At 41.3% G+C, this 12,974-nt stretch overlaps 1 protein-coding gene across 4 annotated transcripts in view; it reads right to left on the reverse strand.

The window, feature by feature from the left end:
* The window catches only part of MICU2 (mitochondrial calcium uptake 2), a 117,283-nt gene that overhangs the window by 36,035 nt on the left and 68,274 nt on the right, over nucleotides 1-12,974 (reverse strand). For all 4 annotated transcript variants that reach the window (XM_084842872.1, XM_084842871.1, XM_084842870.1 and 1 more), the window contains exons 3-5: nucleotides 5,504-5,535; nucleotides 5,322-5,397; nucleotides 846-893 (exon numbers count right to left, since the gene is read on the reverse strand). In XM_084842872.1, coding sequence (XP_084698998.1) covers nucleotides 846-893; nucleotides 5,322-5,397; nucleotides 5,504-5,535 — 156 coding nt within the window. The remainder of the gene's footprint in view (nucleotides 1-845; nucleotides 894-5,321; nucleotides 5,398-5,503; nucleotides 5,536-12,974) is intronic.

A 12,974-nucleotide genomic window follows, 5' to 3' on the forward strand; every position in this document is an offset into this window, starting at 1 on the left:
GATTAAAATATTTGCCACAAAAATCCTACCACTTCAATTGCACAGCAACATCAATCTATGTTACGACTCCCTTTTGTTTCACAGCTCGTCAAACCTCTTCAACCACTTCATTACCCACTGACATGTTAAAACCAAACTCTTGTCAAATGACACAATATCCATTTACTTTACATTTTCCTTGAAACTAGAGATGCAGCTGGATGCTGCCCCAGGCTTGGATTACGAACTTTGGCAGCTCGTAATGTACGCCTCATATATGAAGTGAGCATTATGATCCCCAAGTTCTTTCGAATTGAGAATAACTCCCCCTTCCCGCTTGCCTCCATATCCCTTCCCGTCGCTCCCACCTACCTGTCAGCCTCAAACCCCACTCGTTCCACTTCCTAGTGCTTCTGGCTCACTGTGGTAGCAGTGCAAGGCACTGGGAAAAACTCCCTCCCTTCTCCATTCCGGCTTTCACCGCCAGATCAGTAAGCAGGGGAGCGCAGGAAGTGGAGATGGATGGATGGGGTTTGGAAGCAGTGCCGGACGCCATAATGCCTCTGGGTTAAATCAGACCCTGTTGCACCCTGCACATTGGCTTCAAATAATCTGACTTCCCAGTTTTGGTGGTAGTGGTGGTGGTAGGAATCATTCAGCTTAGTTCAAAACAATTTCAGGAGGAACAGTGTGTATGTTGGTGGTGAATCACTATACTAACCAGCTATTTTATTTATCAACTGAATTTTGAAACTGGACTAAGTCATCATAAACAATCTTAAGTGGCAGGGAATAGCGAATAGAAATACGAATAGGGATTCATATTTCTTTACAGTACAATATACACTCAACAGCAAAATACTTACTTGTGAGTATTGTCAGCAAAAACAGGTACTCTGTGTAGGAGATCAAGCCTGAAGCAAAACAGTAAAATGTGAACAGTGCAGAATTCAGAATCAACACACTGATGTACTCTGTTTATAGTACAGCATGTATAATCACCTTCATTTGTAAAGGTTCTTCAATTGAATACAGAGTATCAACTAAAGGAAGTAGTAGCTATTATTTATCAGTCAAGTCAGATTTTTCTGTTCCCAATTCTAGTGCTCTGGCAGTGAACTTGTTGTTCTACAATTCCTGTCATGTTGATGTCTCATTAAGAGACTTGGGTTTATTTGGTATTAATAAAAGGTCTGCACTAAATCTTCTGATTTTTACAGAAAATATTCAGTGTTTATATAAGGATGAATAAATTAAGTGTGCTTTGTCATATTTAGTACCTGGGAGGAGAGCTACTCTAATGTTACTCTGAAGGATCAAAGTATTTCATCCTCTGGCAGTCTTCGAAAAGTGAAGACTAGATTTTCTCTAAGTCTCAAGGGGAATATGGCAACACAAAGCTGCCAAGCTGCTAGATTGCGCTGATAGGACTGCTGGGCCTGGAGCCAAGAAGAGGCTTCACTTAAAAAAAGAGAAAAGAAGAATCTAAACACGTCCTTTTTGCAAGGTGAAATTATTTTTTCTTCCTTTTTGAAAGAAAATTCCAGCACTTCCCTTTGAAAGGCCGACTTAAATGAAGAGCCTGAACAAACACAAAGATGTGACAGTGTCAAAATAGCAACATGCCAGCTAAAGATAGAGAAGTATATAAAGAGTATGGTTTAAACAAAAGAATCTGAAACATCTCTCCTATAAGAGCACTTTGAGAAATTTTTGAGAGGCCTTTTATAAATAACTTAAAAAAAAAATCAAGCTACTTTTAACATGCAAACTGAAAACCGGCCTACATAATGGATGAAACTGTTGAAATCAGATGTTTGAACTCCACTATCCACAGGGAAACTATTTCTATGATTTACATTTAGCTAATTGATAGGCAAAGAGTCCCCTCCTTACGACTTTCACTTTAAACAATTCCCAATAACGGCACTCTGCCAGTGCTAAGTCATAACGGATTTGAAGTAAATAGCTAATCTTTTAAGAATGGTTTCTTACGTTAGCTCCATGATGCATACATCTTACATTATTAAAGTTAGCCTAGGCTGTAGGATAACTTGAGCACGCTCCGGGAGAGAGCGCAGGACAGGAAGGCCTGGCGTGCTATGGTCCATGGGGTCACGAAGAGTCGGACACGACTGAACGACTGAACAACAACAAAAGGCTGTAGGATAAATATTCGGAGTTTATCTCTGGCCTTAACAATTCACTGTGTTTTATGTGGCAAGACATTTTTCTGTCTGTCTCAGCCTCCATATCTGTCAGAAGGAGGAGGAATAAAAGTGGCCACTCATCTTTGAACAATTACAGTGCATGTTAAACTTTATGCTAGCACTGTGGAAGGCGTGCGTTCTGTGTGTTCCTCCACAGTTCTTGTGAAATACTTCAAGGCCCACAGCTTCACAGACAGGACTTATCACACGGGTCTTTCCCCAGAATTCTGGGGAAATTGGTGCATGACTGCAGTCTTCTAAAACATTGCATAAGCACTGTGGGATGAACCGAAGCAAGTGTATCTCCCATGGTGCTCCTGTAACTTTTAAAGTGCACCAGTCTCTCTAACACTTTTAATTGTGGATTTCCAGCCAATTCCGTACCCTAAGCATGGCATTTCATTACCTCGTCCAGCTACAAATTTGCAATCAATTTCATTTTCCAGGATTGGAAATGAAAGCTGCTAGTAATTCGGTCATTGTTGAGCTGGAATTTGAACATGTGCCTCAGTTTAAATCTAACACTTCTCAGGACCATAATGCAAGTAGATTCAGTGAAAGTAACATTGGTGCAAAGTACTGGAGATGGTAGAATCACTGGGTTTAACTGCTCTGATAGGAGGCTAGAGACAACGTCTTCCCCACATGGAAGAGGTGATATGCAGTATGCTTATAAGCAGCTGTTACATGGCTACTGGCCTTCTGAATTCATCTTCTCTCAATTAAATACATACCACTATACTTCAAAGGATGGGATCCCTTGCTATTTACAGCTTGGAAATGCAATAATGCAAGAGGCCATTGTCAGAAAAAGGTGTGCAAATATTATTTTCTGAACCTACTTATGAGGATTTTAAAACAAAGCTATAACATATTTTACATTTTTTCTGTCTGTGGCTGATCATATTAGTGTCAACATACATCTGGCTGACTCAAAGCACGTTTTTACTGTGGAATCAGTTCCATAACAGTTCATCTCAGTTTTTACTTAGCTACGCCACAGACCTGGCATAGAACTTTATCCAGTGTTGAACTGAATTCCTTCTTGGAATGTGTTTTAATTCCAAGATGGCCAACAGAATGAAAAAAAAAATCATAAAGGTGCAATGGGAAAATTAACTGGAAAGAAAGAAAATCACATATCCATGTGATCTCTATTAAAAAGAATATATTTCCACACAGTGAGATAATGATGTTACAACACAAATGAAGCAGATAGCCTTTTATTTTGAGTGTAAATTTCCAACTTTACAGTAAGGAGGGCTCAAAAATAAACAATAACATTATACTTGATTTATCAATAATTTTAGATACCAATATACAATTTATAGTAGAGTGATAAAATGGGGAGTTAAAGACATCCCACTAGGAGGCACAATTGCCTTCAACCCAAACTCAGTGAACATTCACTCTTTAGAAAAGGCATTGGAGGGAGGGGGAACAAACTAAACTGAGTATTTAAAAGTGGTGGATTCCCAGGTTTTGGTTGCTTACAAACTGACATTTCCCATTTTGAAAAAATCCAAACTATTTAGATAGTGATGCTATAGTATTAGATACAAGTGAAGTGGCTTGGTGGTGAGAACCCAAATCCATTCAAAAACAAAAAAAACACGAACTATGCTTGTAAGAAGCTAGGTGATTCCATGCAATATCTACCTTTCAAATAAACAGCTCTATAAAATGGAGTATCATCAAGATAACTGAAGAAGATCAAAGATTGTATAGAAATGTTATGCCTATACAAAGATCACAGAGTCACACAAGTCTTAGGACTACATAAATTGGAATCAGAAAAGCCAAAGGCATGACTGAATGTTCTCCCTGTACCCATCTAGTAAGGCAATAGTTTATCTTTCTCTATGTGAACGCTATTTCCTGGTTTTCTATCCTTCGTCAGAGAATGGAAGTAAACAGAGGAAGGATCAAAGGACAAGGGTATGTGTGTCAGACTTATGTGCAGGTGTTTCTGAATGTTTACTACAATACTAAGTGTATTCTCTCTGTCTTTCTGTGGCAGTTCAGGGCTTGGTTTGCCAGATCCTAAGCTAGATGTTCTATTAAAGATCATCCCCCACTATTAGTGCAGCTGAGGATTCATCCACCTCCTCTTGCACTTCCTACCCCCACTGGAGTTTTCTCCAAGCCCTTTTCCAGTGGGAGTTCACAATCTTTAGGTTGTGCTGGCTATCTTTTGCATATAAAAGTAGTGTATGGTAGGGATGGTTTGATTCTAATTCCATGAGTCCCTTTCTTCCCCCCGCTCCCCAATCTCCAGTCTATTCTATGCTGGTTCTGTGTGGATGCTGTTTTAATGTGAAAAAATCCACTTATTTTTTAAAATGTGCACAATTTTCTGCATATTTTTCAAATTGTTCTCATTACAGTATGCTTCCACCCATTGACTAAAGTGTATTTGTATGCATTTTTCAAATGTATGTGTTTTTCTTTGGGCGTTTTTCAAATGTGTGCATTTTATGAGATGCATACTTCCTGCTCTGCGAAATGCATTGGAAGTCCGGAAAGGTACGGATTTCTGGATGCAAAGGGTGTCTGCATCCATTTCTGGGTGGTGCGGACCAGGGAAAAACTTGACAGGGTGGATTCCTCAAACATCCCTTGTTACTGGTAATGAGGATATCATATATTAAACAAAGACACCAAATAGCACTTCAACTGTTCTTGCTATCTTTTGGAGACCCAAACTACTGAGATCTCCTCTAGTACCAACTAGTCAAAGCAGGGAGCAGAACTCAATTTAATAGGTTTCCAACCTACAAGTAGCTTAGGAAACCTCAATGATGCCATAGTTTCATAGTGCTCTTTCAAAATTACTTTTAGAATTCTTGCCCTCCACCATTCTATTTCCCTTGGAAAAATATGAGCCAGACACTTCCAAGTCTTCTTGCCTGCTAACCAGGATTCTTTGGGGAATCTTATGAATTTGAAAATAATCCTCCCATTCCTAGACCTGCCTTCCTAGTTCCATAATGAGCTAGAATAGTTCCAAGCAAAGATTTAATTCATTGCAGCATGGAAATCAAGCAGAATTTCCATACCCTGAAATCTCATCTTTAAGAATGAACAGAGTTTTCCTTCAAAATAAATTCTACTAATGACTTAAATCATTACCTTTATCTCCAAGGTCTCTAAAAAACGTTGGCCCTGGTTTAGCCTTTGCAACATTTGCTAGTGCAGAATCTACCTCCTTTGAATAAAATAAATACCAAGTTAGTTGTGAAAGAGGAATCCATTAAAGAAGTAGCAAAAAGAACAAGAGCTCTCTTGAAAAACAGCAGGAGCACTTTGCTTACCTTTTTTGTCAGTTTCTTGGCCAAAGTTTTACCTGCAAAAGAAAAAAAGTCCCACTACTCAATCATCAGCAAGTCAAAACTTTGATCAAGTTCTGTGGCATTTCTTCAGATTTTTTTATGGGGAAGATGCAAGTAATATGAAACAGAACAAAACCACCAGCTTCAAAATATCCTAATTCCCACAATGCTCAGGAAAACACAGTGTTCAAAGCTAATATGAACAGCCTGTTCAAATGTTCCTGAAACATAGAACAAAAAAGGATAAAATAAACTCTTTTACAGTAGGTATTTCTTAACCTATTTGAACAGAAATAGGTTTTTTTAACAGAAATTATACTTATTCCATTACCTGTTGTGCCTAAAACCAAGATAACAAAAATTAGTCATGGTGCAATAAGAGGTTTATCAAAACATGTTATAGTGAAAGGCCACTACTAGGAACAGTTGTCTGGGGTGGGGTGTGTGTGCAGGACCGCTGACAGTGAGGTGGTGGGCCAAGTTCCTCCATGCTTTCTCCTCCCAGCATTTCAACCTTTTAAAGGGGGGGGGGATGACCATGCAAAAACCAGGAAACCACCAAAAAAACAGCAGTCAGAGGAAATGGGGTAGGGCCAGGGGAACGCTGTGTGTGCCCCCGGGTGGGCTAGATTTGGCCAGCAGGACTGAGGTTCAGCAATTCTGAGATATAGGCTTCCCAATACCTCTGAATAATCCTGTGCTTGTTTGAACCTGGTATCTTTTTCATCTTGGAGTACAGTCAGGGAAGGAAAGGGGTAGACAGAAAGGCAATTTCTGCAAGCAGAGGAGGGTGATGGGCCAGGCCTGCTTTTCAAAACCTGGGCCTGTACTATGTGTCTCCAAATTGAAATTGGCCTTCAGAATCTGATCAGATTAGTATGGAATACTTTCTCCCCTACATAGTAACAAGTTGTGGTTCCTCCTACTCCGTCCTGAATTTGACTCTTTTGGGAGGCTGTGGGGAACGGGAGTTTCAGAAATATTGTTCACAAACCTAGAACAGCCTTCAGAGGGGAAGAGGGGTGATTTGCTTTAACCATAGTGTCCCAGGTCAGGAAGCCAAGGTGGAGAGTAGGTTTTACCCCCACTACATCTACAGCTCCCCATAAGAACAAATGACAGCTATTCACTTATATAGGAGAAAAGGGGGATTCAGGTACACCATAGGGAGCCAGAACCAACTCCCTGGTCCTGGTGACCACAGCCATTAAGATTTAAACTTTTGCCCCTATCTGCATAGCACCATCCGAGGATCCATTTTTTGGCCATGCTGGAGTGCAATGAAATGCTGGGAGAATTGGGCAGAATATTGGCAAATAGCTTTTACATACAGGGCCACCAATATTTGTGGAACCATATGGAGTAACATGGAGACCTTTGGTTTGATTCAATATGCTTTATGGTCATTTTATATTAGAATATCCTTCAGCACATTTACAACAAAGTTGGGCTTCAATCATCCAGATGCATTAAGATCCTGCGGGGACAATAACAAACACAGGAGGGAAGAAGCTCAACTTTGAAGGCCAGAATTATTTGTAAGAAAAAGGTACTAGAAAATAATGGATAGCATAGGTTATACAAAAGATTTTGGGTGCTAGAAAAACCCTATGAAACTGTTCAGCATGGGAGCCAAGTGAGATGTATGGTAAATATGACACAGCAGAGAAAAAAGCATGAGATCTCAGCAGCTAGATATAAATATCTTCAAGTCATTTGCTCTAGGACAGTGTCATTAATTCAGGGAGGCTGCTTATATATGATTTAAGACTTCAGATTGTGTAATAAAACATTTGGGGGGGCAAGAGAAAAAGCTTTTTGCACTACCTCTCTTGCACAGTATCCCTACCTCCTTAATGTAGTGGACATATGAAAGCTATCTGGTTTGCCACTTTATTGTGGCATTCCATCACACTCTTACTGGGAGTCGACTTACAATCTTGGAATGCTTCTGGGGATACACACCAAATAGGTTCTGTAAAAGATTCAATTTTTCTAGTTTTATCATTTTCACTCCATGTACTTTTATTCATGAAAACTGAAGGCAAAGATGATGAACCTTGTTTACTGCAATAAAATGTAACCTTCAATGTTTTAAAATGCAATTTTGAATTTTTACTGTTGTGATTATGAAAGAATGGAAACGACTTAAAGCCTCAGATCTTCCAAGCCTGCGATGGAATTTTGGCTGAGGAAATAAACTGAATGTTTTTCAAACAGCTCCACCTTTCTTGGACATCCTATTATATGGCTTTTAAATATACAGCAGATCCATCAAACACCAACCAGATACAGGCACATCTTGTTACAGGCAAAGGGCCATTTTTAACCTCATAAGTAAGGGCCATATACACACAAAAATTATTTCCCACAGACCAAAAGAATCAGCGGTGACTGTAATAATAGCCCCTCTGCAAGAGGAAAAGCCTTACTTTTACATAGGCAGGTGTGGCCTTTTGTTATACATATTTTTAAACAATAGCCATTTCTGGCATCTCTCATTTCCCTAATGTTCAAAATGACCTGACATCAGTGCTGAATTAGTATGGTAATGGATTAATCTAGTGTGCTCTTGGCTCCCACACATAATAGCTCCCACACATTATTTCCTTGCAGGGCCTACATTGTAGGTAACAGGCTTACAACTGACAAAAGATGTTTAGAAGAAAAAAAACAGTTGAACAAAAAAAGAGTCATCATGATCAACCATTAGTGATAAAGTTATGTCAAGTAAAAGGAGAAAGATTACATAGGAACATCGTAAGCTGCCTTATCTCCAGCAAAGGAGATGGTTACCTTGTCGTGGTGCTGCAGCTTGAGCACCTCAATGACGTCATGAGCTAAACCGTGAAGGGACACCCAAGATAGGAAGGTCATGGCAGAGTAGTCAGACTAAATACGATCCCTGGGGAAGGAAACGGCAACCCACCCCACTATTCTTGCCATGAAAACTAAATGGATCAGTACAACCAGAGATATGTCGGTATACCATCAGAAGATTGGACTCCCAGGTCGGAAGATGGTCAAAATGCTACTGGGGAGGAACAGAGGATAAGTTCAACTAGCCCCAGATGTGATGACGCAGCAAGCTCAAAGCCGAAAGGACGGCTAGCAGCCGATGGTGCTGGTGGTGAACGACGAATCCGATGTTCTAAAGATCAACACACCATAGCAACCTGGAATGTAAGAACTATGAGCCAGGGCAAATTGGATGTGGTTATTGGGGAGATGTCAAGATTAAATATAGACATTTTGGGTGTCAGTGAACTGAAATGGACTGGAATGGGCCACTTCACATCAAATGACCACCAGATCTACTACTGTGGACAAGAGGACCACAGAAGAAATGGAGTAGCCTTCATAATTAATAATAAAGTGGCTAAAGCAGTGCTTGGATACAATCCAAAAAATGACAGAATGATCTCAATTAGAATTCAGGGTAAGCCATTTAACATCACAGTGATCCAAATATACGCCCCAACCACAGATGCTGAAGAAGCAGAAGTAGATCAGTTCTATGAGGATCTGCAGCACCTACTGGATAGTACACCAAAAAAAGATGTTATTTTCATTACAGGAAACTGGAATGCTAAGGCGGGTAGTCAAATGACACCTGGAATTACAGGCAAGCATGGTCTGGGAGAACAAAATGAAGCAGGACATAGGCTGATAGAATTTTGCCAAGACAACTCACTGTGCATAACAAACATGCTCTTCCAACAACCTAAGAGACGACTTTATACATGGACTTCACCAGACGGTCAACACCAAAATCAGATTGACTACATCCTTTGTAGCCAAAGTTGGCGGACATCTATGCAGTTGGTAAAAACAAGACGTGGAGCTGATTGTAGTTCAGATCACGAACTTCTTGCACAATTTAGAATCAGACTAAAGAGAATAGGGAAGACCCACAGATCAGTTAGATATGAGCTCACTAATATTCCTAATGAATATGCAGTGGAGGTGAAGAATAGATTTAAGGGACTAAATTTAGTAGATAGGGTCCTGGAAGAACTATGGACAGAAGTTCGCAACATTGTTCAGGAGGCAGCAACAAAAAACGTCCCCAAGAAAAAGAAAACCAAGAAGGCAAGATGGCTGTCTGCTGAGACACTGGAAGCAGCCCAAGGAAGAAGGAAAGCAAAAGGCAACAGTGATAGGGGGAGATATGCCCAATTAAATGCAAAATTCCAGAGGTTAGCCAGAAGAGATAAGGAATTATTTTTAAATAAGCAATGCACAGAAGTGGAAGAAGATAACAGAATAGGAAGGACAAGAGACCTCTTCCAGAAAATTAGAAACATTGGAGGTAAATTCCAGGCAAAAATGGGTATGATCCAAAACAAAGATGGCAAGGACCTAACAGAAGCAGAAGAGATCAAGAAAGGGTGGCAAGAATATATGGAAGATCTGTATAGGAAGGATAATAATATCGGGGATAGATTTGACGGTGTGGTCAGTGAGCTAGAGCCAGACATCCTGAATAGTGAGGTTGAATGGGCTTAAGAAGCATTGCTAGTAACAAGGCAGCAGAAGATGATGGTATCCCAGCTGAACTGTTTAAAATCTTGCAAGATGATGCTGTCAAGGTGATGCATGCCATATGCCAGCAAATTTGGAAAACACAAGAATGGCCAACAGATTGGAAAAGATCAACTTACATCCCCATACCAAAAAAGGGAAGCACCAAAGAATGTTCAAACTATTGAAGAGTGGCACTTATTTCACATGCCAGTAAGGTAATGCTCAAGATCTTGCAAGGTAGACTCCAGCAATTCATGGAATGAGAATTGCCAGATGTACACGCTGGGTTTCGAAAAGGCAGAGGAACTAGAGACCAAATTGCCAATATCCGCTAGATAATGGAGAAAGCCAGGGAGTTTCAGAAAAACATCTATTTCTGTTTTATTGACTATTCTAAAGCCTTTGACTGTGTGGATCATCACAAATTGTGGCAAGTTCTTGGTGGTATGGGGATACCAAGTCATCTTGTCTGCCTCCTGAGGAATCTGTATAACGACCAAGTAGCAACGGTAAGAACAGACCACGGAACAGCAGACTGGTTTAAGATTGGGAAAGGAGTATGGAGGGGGGTATACTTTCACCCTACCTATTCAACCTGTACGCAGAACACATCATGCGACGTGCTGGGCTTGATGAAGCCAAGGCTGGAGTTAAAATCGCTGGAAGAAACGTTAACAATCTCAGATATGCAGATGATACCACTTTGATGGCTGAAAGCGAGGAGGAGCTGAGGAACCTCATGACGAAAGTGAAAGAAGAAAGTGCAAAAGCTGGGTTGCAGTTCAACCTCAAAAAACCCAAGATTATGGCAACCAGCTTGATTGAGAACTGGCAAACAGAGGGAGAAAACATGGAGGCAGTGACAGACTTTGTCTTTCTAGGTGCAAAGATTACTGCAGACGCTGACTGCAGCCAGGAAATCAGAAGACGTTTACTTCTTGGGAGGACAGCAATGACAAATCTTGAGAAAACAGTGAAGAGCAGAGACATCACACTGACAACAAAGGTCCGCATAGTTAAAGCAATGGTATTCCCCGTAGTAACCTATGGCTGCGAGAGCTGGACCATAAGGAAGGCTGAGCGAAGGAAGATAGATGCTTTTGAACTGTGGTGCTGGAGGAAAATTCTGAGAGTGCCTTGGACTGCAAGAAGATCAAACCAGTCCATCCTCCAGGAAATAAAGCCAGACTGCTCACTTGAGGGAAGGACATTAAAGGCAAAACTGAAGTACTTTGGCCACATAATGAGAAGACAGGATACCCTGGAGAAGATGCTGATGCTGGGGAAAGTGGGAGGGAAAAGGAAGAGGGGCCGACCAAGGGCAAGGCGGATGGATGATATTCTGGAGGTGACGGGCTCGACCTTGGGGGAGCTGGGGGTGGCGATGGCCGACAGGAAGCTCTGGCATGGGCTGGTCCATGAAGTCACGAAGAGTCGGAAGCGACTGACCGAATAAACAACAAAGCTGCCTTATACTAAGTCAGTCCATCAAGCCCAGTACTGTTGACACTGACTGGCAGCAGCTCTCCAGGGTATCAGGCAGGAATTTTTCCAGCCCCATCTGGAGATGCCAGGGATTGAACTGGGACCTTCTGTATGCAAAGCAGATGTTCTTACCACTGAGCCAAGGCCCCTCCCTCCTTAGGTGTTAATTACCTCCCTGAGTAAAGAAGACTTTTCTAAAACTTGAAGTTTTCTTTCCCCATTAGTTAATTAGGGAAACACCAGGCAAATGAGAACAATAAATCTCATGAGCATGTTGTATTTTCCATCCATATTCCTCAGGGGGAAAAATCACCTGGAAGTACCTATATCATATTTCAGAATGGCGATCCAAATGTCTCTTTGATCAGTAAATTTCCTAAACAAATTTTCTAGGGAATAAGACTCACTGAATGGGTAAACATGCATAGGTTTGCATTATGTTATCCTGAGTTAAAGAACCAACTGGGGAAGTTTTAGAGCATTCACCCTTTTCCAGCTAGATGTTCTTCCCATACGTGTGTGTGTGTGTGTGTATTCATTTACTAGTATTAGTATTTCTAAAAGGCAACTGAGTTTAAACATAATCTTAGGGTGCAATCCTATGGCTGCTGGACAGTGGCTAGACAGCCACAGGATTGGTCAGTTCCCGAAGAACCACCTCCCCTCCCCCTCCCCTGCTGCCTTGTAGGCGGTGTGGATTGTTCCGGTGCTCCATGCTCATAAGAGCAGTGTGGAGTGGGGCAAAAGGGGGCGGTCCCGGGGGCAGGGAGTGCGGAAGTGCCGGTACGACACTTCTTATGTGTCGTTGGCCTCCCCACCCTGTGCTCTGATGTCCCGTGGCTAGACAGCCAAAATTGGCCATCTAGCCGCAAATGCAGGGTGGCTGGAGTGCGAAGGAGACGATCCCCTCCAAGCTCTTCCCGCCGTGCATTGGATATGTGGTCGCCTCCGAGTTTGGAGGCAGCTGCCTATCCCCATAGGATTGCTCCCTCCGTAACTTTGTATTAAAGACACCCACTCCAATGTTTTTCTGTTTAAAAAATACACTTTAAAAAAATCCTTAAAATGCTGTGACGTAATAGTGTCAGCAAAGATACTTGGGAGGGTGACTAGTTCCTAGGTTTTTGATAGGCAAAGGGTGCAGTCCTACGCATGTTTAGACAGAATAAGCCCTACGACTCCCAGCAATCTCCAGCCAGTGTAGGAGTGCAGCCTAAGTGATTTTTACGGATAGATATGAAAGGTCACTTAACATCAAAATATTAAATACTGATTGGACTGACAAGTCCCAAGCCTCACAACAAGAGGGGTAGGTCAATATATTGAAGTTTATAGCACAGTGGGAGCTGGGCCATATTGTGCTGCACACTAGCCTTATTACAAATCCAGGAGAATCACAAGGGGAGAGATAACTGTATAATATTAAATACACAACTAAGGG

The sequence above is a fragment of the Heloderma suspectum genome, chromosome 3 (assembly GCF_057233095.1).
Source record: "Heloderma suspectum isolate Gila_16-S chromosome 3, 16-S_ref, whole genome shotgun sequence".
Taxonomy (NCBI): Eukaryota; Metazoa; Chordata; class Lepidosauria; order Squamata; family Helodermatidae; genus Heloderma; species Heloderma suspectum.